At 47.3% G+C, this 19421-nt stretch overlaps 1 protein-coding gene across 4 annotated transcripts in view; it reads right to left on the bottom strand.

Moving 5' to 3' along the window:
* Positions 1–19421, bottom strand: part of RUNX1 (RUNX family transcription factor 1) — a 236652-nt gene that overhangs the window by 30201 nt on the left and 187030 nt on the right. For 3 of the 4 annotated variants that reach the window (XM_074358981.1, XM_074359012.1, XM_010956526.3), the window contains one exon: positions 11260–11451. The exons of the other annotated variant lie outside the window; for it this stretch is intronic. In XM_074358981.1, coding sequence (XP_074215082.1) covers positions 11260–11451 — 192 coding nt within the window. The remainder of the gene's footprint in view (positions 1–11259; positions 11452–19421) is intronic. 4 annotated transcript variants of the gene reach the window in all.

Genomic DNA, 19421 nt, shown 5'->3' with positions numbered 1-19421 from the left:
GGAGCAGGGCTGGGGACACCTGGTGGGCTGAGGGGGACAGAGGGCAGGCTTTAGATGGGCATTCTATCCCATCCTTGTCTTTAAAAAGAAGCCCTACTCCTTCAGTATGCAATTCGACGTAAAAAAGATGGAGGCACAAAGAATCAGGTGACGCAGAACCCAGCCGTGGGGATCCATCGAGAAAGACAGTGGAAGCGGAGCGGGATCGCAGCCCTAATGCGCATTCGGTACTGACAGCAGAGGCTACGTGCTGTGGCCACACCCTCCGAGGCAGAGGCACCGCAGGCCAATGGGACGGGCACTGGACCAGGAGTCCCAGGACTTGGAGTTCAGGTCATCCAAGTGGGCTAATCACAGATGCTCCCTGGGCCTCCGGTGTCTCATGAGTGAAATAAAGGGCCTCGAGAATGACGTTTAAGGCCCCTTTCAACTGGGACCGTTTTCTACTCCCATCTGACCTAGTGGAGCAGCAGTTACGTGTTCTCCTGTGAGAGTTTACCTGGGGAAACCAAACTTGAATGAAGACCACACTGAAATCACCTCCGCCGTGCCCACCCCAGGGCTGCCATCACTCTCAGGAAGTAGGGATGCTGAAGGTCATTCTCAACTTCATAAGTCTGGTGGCCGTGTGGCTCATAGGGAGGACGGACGTGCAGCGCCCTGCTGATGCACTGCCAAGATCACAGTGGCAGCAAAATAATAATAGCCAAGAATAACACTGACCATTTATTGAGTGTTTAGAGTGTACTGGGCTCTATGCTGAACACTTGACAACAATAAATCTCAGTCCTGGTGACGAGGCCGTGAGGTGAGGAGAGTAAATACACACAGTGCTGACGGCACACCAGGCGTCCAGGGCTTTGGGCGCATTAACTCATTTAATCCTCATGATTCCCTGGTGAGTTAGGGACCACCATCACTGTGCCCATTTTACAGATGGGGAACAGTGACACAGAGGACTTAAGTAATGCTTGCAAGGTCACATGATTGGGAAGTGGCCAGCCCGGGATCTGAATTGCCATTACCTACATCCACGTGGATCTTAGCATTAATTTATGGATCTAGATTCTGCTTTTCTCATAAAGTGCATTCTAGGGGCTCCCATGTTTTTTCTGAGTCCTTTCTGATGAAGGTGGGAGGAACAGCTCTATCCTGACTGACAGAATGGATGGACAGAAGAACTGGCACTCTGTTTTGGTATCTGCAGGCCACTGTTGTGCTTCCCGCAAATGACAGGGAGAAAGTTTGAAAAATAAGGGAAATTCCTTATAGATCCTCTGAGGCATCTCCCCCAACCGCCCTCCCCCAAGGCGTGAAGGAATCAAATGAGGAAATCGGGAAGAGATTCTGGAATAAGAATAACAAGATTTCCTCTCCCTTCCACCTGAATTGGCCATCCGTAATTTTGCACAAATTCAATTTTAAAGTCATGCTTTGTAATTTGTGGAAAAATCACATTAAACAGATCCACGTCTGGGCAATGACTTCTCTCATTTAGCAACATATGGTGGCTCAGAAAGCCCGATCACACAACAAACATATTACCAAAAAAAAAAAAAAAAAGAGCCTTTTAATCAGGGAGCAGAGTGGGGGGCTCTGGGACATCCCTACTGGCCTCCTGAGAACGTTAGGCAGAACTTTAATCCCCGAGAGCCATGCTGTCTATCCAGAATTACAGCCTATTAGACTCAGGACCACCTTGTTAATGGCTTACATGAGGACGGACTGGGGCTCACGTGGCTGCCGGCATCTGAGCGGGCACAGCAGGCGGGACCCTCAGGACCATGCCCCACGCCTCATGGGTGGCTAGTGGTGGGGAATAAATGAACCACCAATATCAGTCACTCTAGAAACGTGAACCATAATTATTTTGTTACTGCCTTTGGTGAATGTGTCAACCCAGGAGTGTCCTCATCCTCCTGCTGTGACGATGGTTCCAATAACAACCCCGATACAGACCCAATCACTGACACAGGCTGCTGTTTCAAACCTGGGGGCTAAAGAACTGCACCTCTCAAAAGCTTCTGCACTCGCCCCTAAGATACCAGCCCTTTTGGAAGACCACCAGAAGCACGGCTGAAAACTCAGGCAGTCACAGTGGTTCCACATAGCGGGCAATTTACAACAAGGCACGGATGAGGATTAACAGACCCCGAGAGGAACGATCTAAATAAACCACTTAACGGGCAGAAGTGCCCAGTCAAGCCCTTGAGCTTGTGCTGACTTTTACAGATATTTCAATAACTTTATCATTATATAATCTGCCATCTGATACGTACAGAGAGAGGCACTAATGGAGCGTGAGTGGCCACAATGGTGCAACAACCCCAGGAGACTTAATAAGACAATTGCGTTCGCTTCCTTGTATGACCTACAACTCCAAAAAGTGCAGTCACTAGTCAGATTATGTCTTCCTCTTTACCCTGAGCTGTTCTTTTAAACCCGCCCCCATCCCTGCCCAAGCAAGTGTATGTGTGTAGCCCTTTCAAAGATGCAAGGAGCAGTCAGCACTGCATGTGCTCTCTGGGTCTTGAGCTGGCCCTGGAATGACTCAGGTGGGGCCCTTAAAGCTGTAGGGTGAAGAGGATGTCTTCCGCAGCGGGAACTAGCAAGTTATGGATCCGGGAGACTTCACTGCCCCGACTGAGAGAGCTGCTGACACCCAGAGCAGTGCTGACTCACCCAGGCTCCTTGGAGACCTGACTCACATGCCTTCCCTAGGGATGCTCTGCATTTTACAACACGTGTGTGGTCACACCCAAATGCTTCAGCTGAAGGACCATAGTGTATCCTCCTTTGTGCTCCCAGAAGAGCTGAGCTCACCACTGCAGTGGCTCAAATCTTATTAACCAGACCTGATGACATTGACTTATGGAGGTCCTTCAGTGGAAGGACCAAGATGGTGTGCAGAAACAAGTACTATTTCAGTCCGTGACAGCGTGTGTCTGAAAGCTCATGTTTCATGAGCTGTTAAGCGACAAGATGCTTGGGTCAGAGTGTCCCACCGCTGCCTCCTCCCTTTTGTCCACATTCCCTCCAGGTGGGAAAGCAGGGTGGCAGGGAAGGGGGGTTCCATCTGAAGAAGGAGAATCGCCTTTACAAAACAAACAGTTAACTCTTGCTACTGATTACAGTTGGAAGATGCTTTTCAAAATCTTGAAATGATACTTTGAATGTTCTACACCCTATGCTTGACTGTTGGGTGGTGTGAGATCATCAGGGGCCCCAGGAGTGTGGCACCTGAGCCTTGTCTGGGGGAAACGATTGTCTTTTCTACCCACGACTCAGGGGCTTGGTGATGTGGTTCTGATTTCCCTTGAAAAATGCTTCTCTCTTTGAAACAGTAAGCGGTATATTCCATGCCATCTGGGGGAGCCTAAAGTAGCTAACACTCAATCTGAAGACTTCCCATGGCCTGATAATCAAAACTCAACTGGGTTAGAAGTGATACATTCCCTTTTTTCCCCCTATCAATCACCAGGAGTGCCCAAAGAAACAGCAAATAAACATGATTGGCCAATGTTTGTTTTTAGGGTGAGTTCTCTACTATTTTTTTCTTATTATTATTTTGTTTTATTTACGGTGGCTGGTAACTGAATCTCCAGTATCAAAACATAAAATGTTCTGCCAGAAAGAGATTATGGAAGAAAAGTCTATGGGCAGAAACTGGGTTTGTCAGTGAAGATTTTATTTACAGGAGTTTTGCAATCCAGATCTTTAATCTCCATAACAATTGGGCTGTTCTGCCCCTCTGAAGGCAATTGTTCAATAATAAGAAAGCTCAAGCGGGGCTAAGGCTTTGCAAGTAAAATGTGAAAACAGGATACAAATATACACTGACATGGCTCTTGACAGTTGGGGCCAGAAAACCTCCTGCCTTTGTACATTTTCCCTTAAAAGTAGGGTTCTGGTGCTTTGCCGGCCGGAGGGAAGCAGGGAAAGGCAGAAGTAATTACAGTTCCCCAGCATTATTTAAATCATACACGTTGAATTTTAAAGAGCACTAAAATAACTAAATTACCGCAGGCCTGCATTTCTGTTCCATGATATGAGGAAAAACAATGCAAATGAGGAACCCCAGCTCGGTCTGGAGAACGACGACTGACAAGAAAAACCCTACGAGGAGCTGTCTCATCAGAACCTTTTTTTTCCCGTATCACAGTGTATTGTTTGCTCCGCTTTTGGTACAGACATTGGTAAACTTTGATACTACTTTATGGCCGCAGTCAAGTCTCTTTTTCAAATATCCGAATGTGAGAGGCTACCTTTGGGTGATCTGTAAATTGGGGATTATGAGAGGTGCAAAGCGACTAGCCTTTCGCAATGGGTTTCTGGTCAACAGGGCCTCGCAATAAAGCCATTTAAAAAAGGCAGCTTGCTCAAAACAACAGTGCTCTGCCGAGTTCCAGGCGGTCACATTCTTGAGTCCATCCCAACTGGCTGGCTGTGGTCTCCGTGTCATCTTCTGTCCTATGCAGACTCCCAGCCATGATGGCATGAGCTTTTGGGGGCCAGGGCAGGAGGCACCCAGGCCTCCTCTCTCCTGCTCTTTCTCTCTCCCGTGACACAGGGAAGACCCCCTTTCTCTATCACTTTTGGGCCCTGGGTTCCATCGGCATAGGTGCTCCAGAAAACACTGAGAAATATCTGATCTCATCTAGAAAAAAAATCATACATCCTCCTGGCTGTGAAATGAAAGTACCATGAGACTGAGTTCCAGCAAATGACAGCCTGAAATGATAGTAGCTGGAAGTTGTGATTCAGGTTTTCAGGCCTAAGACACAGAGTTCATATCTACCTGCCCATCATATCTGTTCTGGGGAAATGGACAACGGAAAGTTACTCTGGACTCAGCAGATGCCCCCTGTCCTTTCAACCTGGGTGTAAAGGGTGTAATGGTGGCCCTCCAAAAGGTAACGTCCATGTTCCATCCGTGGAACTGTGAACGCGACCTGATTTGGAAAAAGGGTTTTTGCAGGTGCGATTAAGTGAAGGGTCTTGAGATAATGTCACCCTAGGTTATCTGAGTGGGGCTTAAATCCAATGACGAGTGTCGTTATAAGGGCCAGAGGAGGAGGTGACACAGAGAAGGAGGCCACTTGAAGATGGAGCAGAGATAGGAGTGATGCAGCCCCAAGCCAAGGGAGACTAGGAGCCACCAAAGGTTGGAAGAGGCAAGAAGGGACCCTTCCCTAGGATCTTGGGAGGGAGAGTGGCGTGTTGATTTTGGTTCCTTGCCTCAAGAACTGTGAAGGAATAAATTTCTGTGGTTTTATGCCAGCAGGTTTGTGCTAATTTGTTACAGCAGCCACAGGACACTCATACGCTTGGTTTGGTGCTGCCGATCTTCGCTACCAACAGTTACTCAGTGTTACCCACTCTAACGCCCACAGCCTCACATTGCACGATGGTTCTAGGATCTTCAAGTAGAATTATTTTTCCTATTTTGCAGATGGGGAAACTGAGGCTTTAAGAGGTTAAGTCACTTGCCAAAATGTCCTATAGTAATACACAGTGGAGGACAGTTTTGGGCCAGTGTGGTTTGTCTTTTGAGCCCTCATTCTTAGCCTGGAGGTTCTGCTATCTTTCTTAGCCATTAGATTTTCAGCTTAACCCTCCTGCTGTTTCACCAACAATACCAAGTAAGTGCTCCAACCTCAGCTTTGTTAAAAACTTAACTCTTCTGAACAAAACATTTGTGTATGTGTGTGTGTGTGTGTGTGCGTGTGTGAGTGAATGTGTGCTGGCCCATAGATTACAAGAATAAGGGAACATTTCAGAATCTATCCAATTCATAGGAGGAATATTTTATCATTATGATCAAGCCCTGAAATGAACCTTTATTCATCTAATTAGGAAAGATGTCCACAAGGCATTAACAACATGCTCCGGAAAACATGGTCTGATCACCTTGAACGACATCCATGAAAACATTTGGTCTGAAAATGCAGTCCTGCTAAAATGTGGTTTATGATTACTAGAGTGCTGACAGCTCACCAGGTTGGCGGCTCCTTTGAAGGGCTGGTTTATTAAGGACTTAGCTGAGAGGTGCTTGTAAATACATCTCAGGCATCCGAGCAGTGCTGTTCAAGGGAGTTCTGTGTTGGTGACTGTGCCGTCCCTGAACAGAGCGCGGAGGAAAAGTAAGGCGGGCCTCCACTCTGAGCACCGCTTGTAAAGCTGGGCAGTGCGGGTGGGAAGCTCGGGCAGCGACACCGAGCAGCGACACCGAGCAGCCACACAGGCTCAAGCAACAAAGGCCACGGGTAGACTAGGAAGCAAAGACCTGGGGGCCCTTTTTTAAAGGAAAAAATGAAGACTTAGCTTTCTCCCCATCCTTTATCCCCAGTTTTAAAATGTCTGTGATGCAATTCATTAGGGTGAGCTTTTCAGACTTTCCTTAAATTTATAGTTCATCAGCCAAGAACACAGAAAACAGTAACCGAGGTCTCAGCTCCTGCCTTGAGAGTGTCAGCAGCCCTGTTAACTGGCAGGCTCTCTGCCTGCTTGTGGGAAGGGGCGGGAGGCAGTCTAGTGCTGGTCAGACTGCGCACACCCAGTGCCCGAGAGTGCTTCATTCTGCCTTCATTCTATTGCTTTCACTTTCTTCCTTCTCTCCCTCCCTCCCTTTCTGCCTGCCTGCCTGCCTTCCTACCTTCATTTATTTTTATTTATTCATGGGAACACCTGATTCAGGCTTGTTTTCTGTGTCAGATTCTGATACTGTAGACCTTGAAAGGCTCTCAAACTCTACTACGCCCAGATAAGAGTTATTTTCAGATCACTCCCTTTTCACGTTTACAGCGTATCTTACAAGTTGGTTTCTAAAGCACCCTGAGTATTTTGCTTTGTGTAACCATTAAGTGACCACTTGTAGATTTACAGAGGAGATGTCTGGTGTTTGACTGACTGTAGCCTCTACCTCCAAGGTAATCCAACAGCCCCCTCCCCCACTTCGTTTCTGAACTTCTAGACTTGCTAGAAGAGAGAGGAAGCAGAGAGAGAGAGACAGAAAGAGAAAAGGGAAGGAATAGATGCTATGCATTTTCATATTTGACTCCCAAGGCTGGAAAGGGGATTTATCTGTCCTTCTACAGAGAAGTGAAAAGGTGTTTTTTTTTTTTTCTTTCTTTTGTCAATCCAGCTGATAAAGTAACCTCGTACAGCAGAGAAACAAAGTCGATTCATTACCTCAAAAAGCTACACAGACAATAGTTCCGGGAAACAGCCTTTCCAGACTAACTTGTAGGATAAATCACTATCAAACAAAATCATTTGGAATACTAAAACTCAGATGACTTAAGAGATCAAGACCCCTCTGGCTACATGGAAGTCTTAAAGCCAGGCACCCACACTCCTGAAGGTTGATCAGATGTTTCCGGGGTTTGGAGGTTAAGAAGGCTCTGGTCCCAGTGCACCCCACAGAAGAGACTTACTTGCAGGACAGCTGCACAGTTGCCCCAGGAAAATTAACAAGAGGGGCTGGGAAGCCCGCTCCCTGCCCACGCAGCCTTCTTTCACTCAAGCGTACAGAGTCATCATTCTGAGTTAACTTTTCTTTTCTCCTCAGCTTTAAAAACAAATGTACATGTCTCCAAAGGAGAGAATTTATTCAAGTGCCCACCACAGAGTCTGGCCTGAAAGTTATTATATTATCAACATCTAATGATAACAGATCACAGTCAATGCAGGACCCCTGAGTGAGTGACCAGCCCAGCACTACGTCCGTCTCCCCTTTGGCGAGTGGGATCCTTCTTGAAGCTGGGTCAGCCCTGTGGCTAACAGATCCCTGACCCAAGAGCGGGAGCCCTGGAAAACCTGCCACCCACCAGCACTGGCTTTAGAGCCAGAAAAGCCTGCATTTGAGTCCAAGTTTGTTGCTTCCAGTCTTGAAGATGCTGGGCAATTGTCCACTTCTGAGGTTTGGGTTATCCATCTATAAACCAGACCACAGGACTGTATGTAGAATACAATGTCTATGAAAGGTCTGACTTGGGCCAAATATCATAACTGGTCCAATTAAAGAGTTAAACCTCACGCCTCGATGTTGACAGCAACACATACAGGAACAAGACTTGGCCTCTTAGTTTCTCTGGTTTTGACAGTTCTCTGCACCAGCAGATATCACCCCGTCTCCGTTTTCCCAGAAAGGAGAGAGTTACGCAGCTTAAATGTGGTTCATCATTTTTGGTAAATCAGGAGTCAAATTCTTAAAATTACTTGTTTGGGTTGCCTGAAGCCACCTCTGAGGGGAGGTGTGGTTTAATGGGCAGCAGCGCCCTGTCTGTCTAGACTCTGTCCTGCTCCATCTTTTAAAAGGACATGTGTCCTTTTTTTTTTTTTTTTCCATGAGTGTACAAGAATTTTGAAACTCGGCTGTAGAAGTTCATGATGATGTCCTGACTTGCATAAACGTGTAGCCATGACAAAATGGCTTTCTATTCAGTTTTAAGACCTGGTAAAATAGGAAGTTGAAATTAACCTCAGCCCTTTTATAGCTGAAGCCTCAACAAATAAACAGTGGTTCGGTGGCATGGCAACCTGGCCCCCTTTTCCATCTGTACCCTGCTTCAGATCATTTGAGATGTCTGTTTTGAGTGATTCTCAAGCACATCTGATTCTAGATAAATAGAGGGGTTATTCTATAATCGTGATTTCGTACTGACAGAGTTAAAGGGTCAGGCATGACCCTCCCGATGGAGTCCTAGCGAGACAGGGCGTAGCAGCCTATCAACGCGCGATCTCTCCGAGGCCCCAAATGCTGACAGTTCCCGCAGAACTGAAAACATCCACGCATCCGTACAGCACCGCTGTAAAACTGCTCTGACTACTCTGGGGATATTTTTCTTTCAATTACTGCTGCCATTTCAAAGAGAGCCATAAACACGTGCTGAATTTTTATATAAAAGCATCTTCTTAAATATAATATAGAAGCTCTGGCGCTAAGCTGGGAAAATAACCATTTTCCTACCAGCGAAGAACAAAATGAAGGTTCTGGCTGAAAGAGACTTTACTGTTATCCCTGTTAACTTTCTAATTTCAGGGAAAAAAATCCCAAGGGTCTACTCAAACCATGACGAGGGTAAAAAACTATTTTCTTGAGGAAAAAAAGAAAGAAAAAAGGAAAAGTAGTTTTACATGAAAATATCCCAGATACTGATTGTTTAAAACTTGTTCCTATAATTTTACAAGTCCTGAACAGCAAATCATATTTCAGAAAGAAAGAACATCCACAAAATAGTTAACACATTCTTTCAAATAAGAGCTAAGCCTCCGGGGCGCTCTAAAAGCAAGTTATTATTACTTAGAATTAGATGTTGGAGAAGTAAAAAGTTTTTAAAGGGAACAAGAAAGGGGGTTAAACCTGATACTTTGCTAAGCGCACAGTATTCCAAAGAGCTGAGGAATGCCCGTCCATAGCAGTGCCCCCACCCGGGAGCTGCTGACGGCTGAGGACAAGAATTCAACACCTCCATACTACCCCCGACCCCAACCCCGCCGTTTTCTCGTTTTCTTTTTGGTAAAGACAGTGTATCTGATCAGGAGGGAAATCAGATCTGATTCACTCCTCAGCAAAACTGAAAGCAAGCCGATTTAATGGTGACGATTTCAACTTGCCCCTGTGTGGCTGAATTTTCCACTGCCTTTGAAAATGCTGAAAATGTTTGGTCCTGATACCAGGAGAAAAAGACAAGTCCCTGTATCAACCAGTAGTGTAAATGGTCAGTTACGCCATGAGAAAATCAGAAAACAGAAGTCTCCCCTTGAACGGTACAAATGGAGGCCTGAAGATGACATAAATGAGTCTAAATGGCCCTCAACACAAGATCCGGCCATCTCCTGGAGAATATTATTCTATTTAGAAGAAAAGTGTCATCCCCCCCACCCCCCACCAGCCCAGCTCTCTCACTTAATGTGCCATGTGATCTAATTTCTCATACACACTTGTGGTTTGGAATCTTTAAAAATCAATATGCAGATTTTGAATAAGTATGCATAACGAAGCACCAGGAAACCAATGATTTCATGGGACCTCTTCTTAAAGACACCTAAGATGAGACCGTAGATGAGAGGCAGACCCCAAAATCAAGCTTTAGGTTTCTGTTTGTCCACAAAAGGGCGACTCTACAGCTAGGCCACTTGGCAGCTGTGTGCACAGTATCTTTTGGGGAGGATTTCTTTGGAAAGTTTCCACTCAAATAAAAGAACCTCCCCCAGAAACATGAGAAGGAGCGGCGTGGGCCGTGGGCTCCAAGGAAGAGAGTGGGCATGCCTTTCGAGAACCCCACATGGGCTGACCCCAAAAGAGAGCTACTGGCCTGGAAACGCTCGAGGATTTAGGATGCTTGCACATCTCACAACCCGACGCGAACAAAGAAAACGCTCGGGGTAGCTCGTTTCTGCTGTCCCAGCAGGGCAAGGAGCACTTCCCTCGCTGGCCACCTGCCCTTTCCCCCAGATGTGTTCCTTATCTTTTCCTTTGAGTTAAACAAGGCTTCTACTTTGAGAAAGGAATCTTACTGTGACCCTATCATACACAGCTGTGTCCTGCACGGCACCAAGGAAACGGCTGCATTTTGGAAATTTGAAATGGTATCACAGAGCGAATAATCACTGACGTCAGTGCTTTCCACAGTGTAAATGAACTCTGTGTATTATCTAATTTGGCACAGTGGGTTTTATGCAATTATTGTGTTTTATAGTGTTTTTGCAATTGCCAGTTAGCCCCATGGTTAGGGGGTGGGCAACCTGCATTCTTTATCGATTGCAAATTTATTTGCTGCGATTAATACCTTGATGTGATGGCATCCAGACACTCCCTACTATTTCTTTATATTAAAAAAAAACAGTATAAATACAAACCCCCCAAATAATTTGTAGACAGTAAAAACTGGAAACATCCTGACCTTCGCCTTGCTCGATGTATGTGTGTGTGTCTTCAAGCCAAGCAAGTGAGAAAATAGCACAACCAAAACTAACTCTTAAAAAATTCAAGATATTATCTACGTAGTGATTTCTATCTGTCCGTATCCTCTCAGTATCCTGTGCAGCAGTGCCTCTCAATCTGGGGATCTTGCTACAAAGCAAATCTGACTCAGTAAGTGAGTAGGTCTGGGGCGGGCCGGAGACCCTGCTGTCAACAAGCTCCCAAGCTGCTGGTCCAGGGACCACCCTTTTTGAGTTTGGAGAAGCCACAATGGGTCTGGGTGGGTTCTGCCCAAGGGTGAGGCGGGAAGTGGGCTCCATCCAGGTACTTACCCTGCATCTGACTCTGAGGCTGAGGGTTAAAGGCAGTGGAGTGGTTCAAGGAGGCCCGAGGGTTGGGTGTGGGGGCTGGGTGGTGTGGGCTGACCCTCATGGCCGTGCGCCGCAGCTGCTCCAACTCACTGAGCCGCTCGGAAAAGGACAAGCTCCCGGGCTTGGTCTGATCATCTAGTTTCTGACGATGTCCTAGTGTGGGGAGGGAGGTGGGGAGGGGAGGGGGAGGCAAGGAAGGAGGGAGGGAAGAGATCAGAAAATGTATTGTGGATTTTCTAAAATTCGGGCTTTCTCGTCTTCCCCCTCCCTCTCCCCTCACCCGCAATGAGGATCTGCTGGAGATTTGTACATTTGGTGGCTCCCGCTGGGAATTTGGGCCATTGTCCCCACAGCAGACTGGGGCAGGGCCCCTTTGGTCACACTGGCCACTGGGTGCTCCCTGGTCTGGGCCCCGGCACCCACCCCAACCCTCTGCCCCCATCTCCACTGGGCGAACGCAGTGGGCACACAGGGCTTGGTGGCGGTGGTGACAGCGGGAGGGACAGAGAGCACATTAATTGTTGGCACTTGGCCACATGCTGTGGCCTAAGCTATGGCGGCTAGGAAAGGAGCCTGGCCGGTGGCATCAGCACAGCTGCCCCTGACCACACACTCAACCACCGGCAGGTTTCAGAGGCAGCAAAGCGGGCCCTGGAGCTTAGCGGGCGTGCCTCTTCCAGCAGGAAATGAGGTGTGGCTGCAAACCCACAGCCCCGGGGAGGTCAGATTTCCTGGTAATTGCAGGGCACAGGCAGCCCCTCGGCCCCTCTCCCTCTCCTCTCCTAGCACGCTTGGCGTGGGCATTCTTTCTTCCCTGAAGCCAACTTCCCCAGATGTGGCCCCCGCCCCCAACAAAGGGGTGCAGCCTCAGCCTTGTCCAGTCCTGCTGGGCCCGCTGGAGCCCAGAGGGAGCTGCCAGGAGACTGGACAAGCTTCCCCGGGGGGCTAAGGAGTCCGAGGTGGGGAGGGGGGCCCCTTGGCATCTCTATGGACAGTGTCTTCGCCTCAGTCCTCATCAAACTCGCTGTCCCCAGGATGCAGCGAGCAGAGGTCATCCACCCGAGAAGGGCCTCCTGTTTCCTCCCTTAATCCTTCATCAAAATGTCTTTGGTTTTAAACCAGAGACTCAGGCCTGTCCAGCCGAGCTGAGGCTCTGATGTGCTGATGTAGCCTTGGAGGTGTGTTTGCGGTGGGGGAGGATCGAACGAGTCATTCCTCTTTTAAGAGACTGACTGCCCTCCTGCTCCCGCCTCACCCCCGTGGTTCCAAGAGAGTCACTGACCAATTTCACAACCCTCCACGATTGTCAAGTGGCCTCAAAACAAGACTGAAGAAGCAGCCCCCTTGCTGTGACACTCAAGTGCCCTTTCACACTCCAGACCCACTCCTCAGTGACAAAGAAGATCGCCCGGGGTGGGAGTGGGGGTGGGAGCAGTGCATTTTAGCCCAGCTCCCAATCGCTACAATTATACAAATTAAATTTTATAACTTGTGTTACGGTTCCAAATCTCCGTGGCTTGCCGTCTCTTCCTGCTGCCGGGCCCCTTGGCACAGCTGCCACTGTCTCAAATTCCAGACCAGAAAAAGGACCCACTCTACTGCAGTGATTTTATCATGAACAAGACCTGCTTGGCTCCGAAATGAGGAAAAATACTTAAGCATAATATTTGTGTAGTTCAAATGCAACGCTCTCTCTTTTCATGTGTCACCGAGGCAAATCTGGACCCTGATTCAGCCCTTCAGCTCACAGCACCAGTCTGAACACAGACAGCCTGAGTCACACGGGCCCCGCACACGTGTGAGAGGCCTCTTACTGGCTGAGTATTTTTAAGCACTGGCCTTATGGGCGAAAGGCCATGGGGCCAGGTCCTGGAACAACCTCTGTCATCCCTTTCCCTCAGAAGTACGAAAACATCTTTTTCTAGAACATTCTATTTCTGTCCATCATGGAGTCATTCAGTGTCTCTGGATGGAGCTTTCCTTGACTCCTCCCTCCTCTTATCTCTCTGACCTGTTCTCGGCTTCCTGGTGGTCAGGCTGAAAAAATCTGAAGTTTTCTTGCAGAAAAGCCAACAATTCAACTCAAAAGCCACCCCAAGCGTAGTAATCCAGCCCTGTCGGTGCCTACCACAACTTAGTGCCTGGCATTAGGAGTCCAGAAGGAGAGGAGAAGGCAGGGAAAATGAGTCAGGGAAGTTCTACCATCTCAGAAAGAATGCCAGTGGGCGAAATCAGGGTGCGGAGGCTTCTGGCAGGTTTTGTACCCATTTCAAAACTTCACATTCCTTGGGCACCCGGTGGCGTTTTTTAAGAACACCGTGTCAAGGACAGTGGGTGATCCCAGGGAATGATGTGTACCAGATCATTCTGAACACATGGCATTCGGTGTTTTGGAGTCCACAGCCGGCCTTTGAAGAGGGGCCTTCAGTTGTGTCTGCCTCAGCCACCAAGCTTGGGGACCACATGCCACCGAGTAACCAAACAGGAATAAGTCATTTCAGGTAAGCCATTATGTGGCCAGGCATAATGTGAGGTTATTTTTTTATTAGACCCTCTGATTGCCTTATGCTTAAAAAAAAAAAGTTTCAACATGTGAGCAATTTCTGCACCAGCTGACACCTGCCAAAATCGTAGTCATTTACAGAGATTAACTGATGACTGTCTGCTTGAGCAGGAATGTTTGGGCATAGCTCTCCGAGAAAACAATTCTTCACTCTAAGCTATTTCCTAAGCCCCGAGAGTCGCAGGGCTGAGTATAATGCCGGAGGAGGGGGTGAGAGTTCATTCCACACCCTCCCCACGTGTGATCCTGGGACTCAGTAAGAGTGTTATGGCCCTAACAGGGAACCTTGAGCCCCTTCCTCACAGCGAGTGCTCGAGAGAGTCCTAACACCAAAGCACGAGGGGGAAATAAAAAGCATTATTATATTAAAGGTGTGGTTCTGATGCATTTATAAGCTAGATCAAAGGAAGACCTAAGTCTTTTTTTCTGAAACCGTCAGATTTCACGTGCCAAAGAGCAATATTCTGTGTGAAATATAGAAGCTTCCGATACAAACTTTCAAGCCAGGGAAAATGAGTGCTTTATGTCTTCAGTTTCCTGTATCTGTGTGCAATTAAAATGTCAATTTACCCCCTGAATTTTAAATATAAGAGTATGGAAAAAGTCTACGATCAAATTCACTTTTCTTCTTTCTTACTGAGCACTGGGCTTTTGAGGGCAACAGGGAATTCAACCCTGGATCAACCCTCTGGTGGAATGATGTGACGTGGCCTCAGACATACCCATGCGGGCTGCCCGGCCTTTTGAACATGCTGGCCATCAACGGTGAGTGCTTCCACGGCGCTCCTGAAAACAGTGGCTGCCTCAAGGCTTTATACTAGGACGTCCTACTGACTCTTCAGCAAAGTTTAAAAGGATCCTAAGTTATGCTTCTCTGCTACTATTTTCACATTTAAAATTTTTTTTAAATTTATTTTTGTTTTTTTGAGGGGGCGGTCATTAGGTTTACTTATTTATTTACCTTTTTGAGAGGAGGCACTGGGGATTGAACCCAGGACCTTGTGTGTGCTAAGCACGCGCTCTACCACTTGAGCTCTACCTTCCCTCCCTGTTTTCACATTTTTGAAAAAAGTCCTTGATTAGAATTTCATATATACACACAACTACACAAAGCCAAAGGAAAACAAAAAGAATAAAAATAAACGAATCCCATCAGCTAAATTTTATTCTTCATTCCAAAGATATACATCCTGAAATCTTCCAGAATGGGTACCCACAGGGCCTCCCCAAACATTAGGGTTTTGTGATGGATAATGAGACCAGCTTTCAGTTCTCTGCTATAAAAACTAGACTGAGTAGGTATGCAAGTCTCGTTGACAACTCAAGTGTCCTTTTCAAGAAACCATTGTTGATCTGTGGCTGTTAAGTAACTGAAATACAATACCGAGTCTCCGTATGTCCCGACAAATCCATCCTAAATCAAAAATCTCATAAGCTCAAAATGCATTTAAAACACCTAACCTACGGAACATTCTAGCTCAGCCTCATCTACCTTAAACGTTCTCAGAACACTTACGTTAGCCTACAGTTGGGTAAAATCATAAAACACAAAGCCGATTTTATAATCAAGTGTTGACTGTCTCAGGGAAAGTGTTGAATACCGCACTGAAAGTGAAAGGCAGAGCGGTGGGCACAGGATGTGTACCGGCTGCTGACCCCTGAGATCGCGTGGCGTCCCGCACGCATCATGTCCCGTATCCCTGGTCCACGAAAAGAACAAAATTCAAAATTTGAAGTATGGTTTCTACTGAATATATGTCGCTTTCAAACCATCTTAAAGTCGAAAAATTTTAAGTTGAGCCATCCTAAATCGGGGACTGTCTGTACATGATATTCTAGCAGAGAAAACAGGTGAGGCTAAGGTATCACCTTTTTGTGGAAAGTTCTGAGTAGAGAGAATAATTTTCTGACAGTCAACACGTTAGCGCGTGTTTCTGATATGGGTTTACTAGTTTTCTTGACAGAGTCTCAGCAGAAAAGTTAGAAAAGTTGTATACTCAAATCACTGCCATGATGAGCAGTTGAGAAAAATCTATGCAAAACGGTAAGACCAAAAAGATATCTGTCTATTTATATGTGTGTACAGCTCTGTCTCTGTCTGTCTATCACACTGTGGTTCCTCTAAAAGGATGTATGTTTTTCAAAAGATGTTTGCCAGTCTGACACTAATGACATGGATTTAGATATAAAAACATTGATATTTCTTCCCTTGATTTGCTATTCTTTAGGACTGTGGAAAAGAAACAGATATGTGTAGAGAACAGCTGATTTTTCCTGATATAAGACTCTAACCTCTGGGTTCCAGGGTCATTAAAGTCATTAGGACTTTAAAACAACGATATTGAACATGAATGTGGTCCTTCCTCAAAGCACCTTGCAGGTGGTGAGATAAACCTTCTAACTGCAAACCTCTCCTTCCACTGGCCAATCGCATGTTGGGAAATACTGTCCTGAACTATATATATCGTGTATAGATTATAAACGCTCTATAATGTTATATAAATATATGATATATATGTTAATATATCATGGATTTAGAGTACATATTATCGTCCAATGTTACAGAAATGTGGGTAGCCTAACTTTCTCCCCAGTCTCCTCCCACATGGTTAAGCTGCATGACGGCACAAGGTTGGAGTACTTCCGAACTGGAGAAGGGCCAGAGAAATGAGCCTTGTGTTTTAACCGATGTGTGGGGAATGCAGCTCAGAGAAGTGATGTCAGTTACCCAAGCTCACACAGCCAGCCAGAAAAAGAGGGCAGGTCTGAAAGCACACCTACTCCCTCAGCCTACCCCCTCCCACCTCCTGCTTCCTGCCCCTAGAAATACCAACGTCTGCGAATCCCACGTGAACACAGAGGACAGGCGTGCAGCGTTACTAGCTGTTGATCACAGGGACACTGAGCACTTGCATGGCTTGCCCTCCCTGCCTTTGCAACCCCACTTCTGTTTCCGGCTCGTCCTCAGAATAGAAGTGAGCCAGAACAGCGGTGTGACCCCTGGCAGAGCTGTGTCTCACACACCTGCACGGGCATCAGAATCTCCTGGACCTTCTGGCTTGGCGGGGCAGGGATGAGGCCAGAGAGTTCAGAGTAAGATCCAGGTGATGCTGATGCAGCCGGTCGGGCCCGATGCTGCGGGTGGGCGTGTGAGCTTTGGGCACCCCTCCCCACTGCGCATGCGCTTGCAACTCGCTTCCCATCTGCCGTGGGCTGGAAGTTAAAACACCAAAAATACCAGAACTGTGTTTAGACTAAGTGTCCATGGACACTGAGTGATGGCCTTGTTTTGGTGATAACTACTTTGCAGTCTTCCTCTTCATTTTGAAATGCTTCAATGTACTATACGGAGTGGCTGAAAATGCCAAAACTCTGCCTGCAGAGAGGCGGGTTGGGAACCTCTCTCTCTCACCATCACTGAGGTGAGTCCCTGTTGCAATAATCAGGCTGGTCTGAAAGGTGAACCCAGAATTCTCAAGTGGGAAGTGACTTCTGCCCTGCCAACTAAGGCAAGGCTTTGGGGAACAGCAGAACAGGGAACCTACTAGTCGGTTCCAGAGATGCAGCACTCAAGACCTCTGAGCCCCGACAAGGGTGGGGTGCCAACACCAACGCTATTATCCTCCCCTCCCCTAGAGAAACAGCGTGGCACCCGGGGAGTGGGGCTGCCAGTCTGGAGGTTACTAACGCTCCATCCCCAATCTGCTTTTCCACCCAACTCTCCTGCGGACAAGAGTAAGTCTCTTCATCACTGAGCCTCCTTATCTGGAAGCCTGGAATTAAAGGACTAAGACGGATTACTCTGAGGGGCTCTAAAAGCATTCACAGCACTAACTCTGCAGCGAGTCTATTCAACCGGTTCTTGTCGGGCGACTAAGCAGGGGCTTTCTGGAACAACTTCGGATGACGTGAGGACCTTCAGGGTTTTGTTTGGTTTGGTTTGGTTTGGTTTTTTGTTTGCTTGCTTTTGTTTCTGGCAGATACCTGGCCTTTGGGAGCCAGCCTCAAGTCCAGCTATCAGATTGGTCTTCAGGGCTCGATCCTGAATCTGGGATTCTACCCAGCCCACCCTCCTCTTCCGCGTGCTGGTGGCTGGCAGCCTGGCACAAGGCAGCCTGAGAATTCGCTCTCTCTCTGCCTCCTACTGCTTCATCCCTGGTCTTTTGATTGGTTATTAGTGACCTTGGACATCAGTTTGCACAGATCGTTTCCCGTCTCCCCTCCAGCCTTCACTGAGCCTTTCCTGGTACCCGCTGGCTGGGACGCCCCATTCTGGTCTTGCCCTTTCCCTGTTACCACCCGAAGGCTGCATCGAGAGGCAGCAGGCCAGTAAACACACCTTAAAACCTGCTGGTGAGTTGTCAAGGGCTGCCGCGGGGAAGAAACCCACTCCGCTGAATCTTAATCCAGCATCCTATTTCCTGGTTTCTCATATTGGTTAGAAAATAATGATACTTTCTGGCCCCCTGTCCACCGCTTCCTATCAGCGGTGAGAGGAATGCAAGGCTAAGTTTAGTGCTCATTACCCGACCTGTGCAACTGTCCAGCGCCCCTCACCCACGCCCCCGTGCAGGGCTTCTGCTCATGCTACTTCTGAATCGCACTGAGCTAGTGGGAAAATCCACTAGGATGCCACCACTTCCTAGGCGGCGGGTTTCTACATCCTTAGGGATTCTGCAGACATGATGCTTTACCCCAGGAGAATCACCAACAGGGATAGTGATCGATGCATTTGGCTGAGAAGAGCTTTGGTTCTCTTGCAGGTGGCAACAGGTAACTGAGTCTGCCTGTGCTTGGGGCTTCCCCCTCCTGGGTCTTCACGGCCGTGTGGTTGGTCCCTCACACGGTATAAAGCATGTGATTTTAGAGGTCAGGCTGGCATTTTTGCGAAGCCTGCATTCTAAGGTGAATGCCCCCTGCCTGAAACCAGAAAGCAGACAGTCTGAATTCCCTACTTTGCTCCAGCCACACCAGCCACCTTGCTATTGTTCCCAGTTGCCTGCCTCAGGGCCTTTGCACTTGCTGTTTCCTCTGCCCAGAACATTCATTCCCCAGATACTGGTGGACCAGATCTCTCCTATTTTTCAAGTCTTTGCTTAACTTTCATCTTCTCCCTGAGGAGTTCCTGAATACCCTAGTTTAAGTTGCAAACCCTCTCCAACATGGTCAATCCCTCGCATTTACTTTTGGTTATCTCCACAGCACTGACTAATGTTCCTTATGGTCTGTCTGTGCCCACTGGGCTACTGTAGAGGGCTCAGAAAAACTACTTGGTGGGGAAACATATATTTGAATATGGAGAGTTTCATGGAAAGTTGTCTCATTAAAAGTTAAATAATGTGTAAAAACTTGTCTTCTCTATTTTTTCTTTTATTATGTTAAAACACAAAAAAGAATGGACGAAAGGCCTTTTATGTGGAGTTGAGTGTAGCACCTTCACATAAGCAAAGCACCGCTACAGTTGCCTTGTGTTTTCGGAGAATAAACACACACACACACACACACACACACGAAGTGTCCCATGTCCCTCAACACTTGGGCTAAAATGTAGCTGCTATTG

This window comes from Camelus bactrianus, chromosome 1, assembly GCF_048773025.1.
Source record: "Camelus bactrianus isolate YW-2024 breed Bactrian camel chromosome 1, ASM4877302v1, whole genome shotgun sequence".
NCBI classification, from domain to species: domain Eukaryota; kingdom Metazoa; phylum Chordata; class Mammalia; order Artiodactyla; family Camelidae; genus Camelus; species Camelus bactrianus.
The sequence above is the reverse complement of the archived record's forward strand: the minus strand, read 5'-3'. Positions and strand labels throughout refer to the sequence as shown.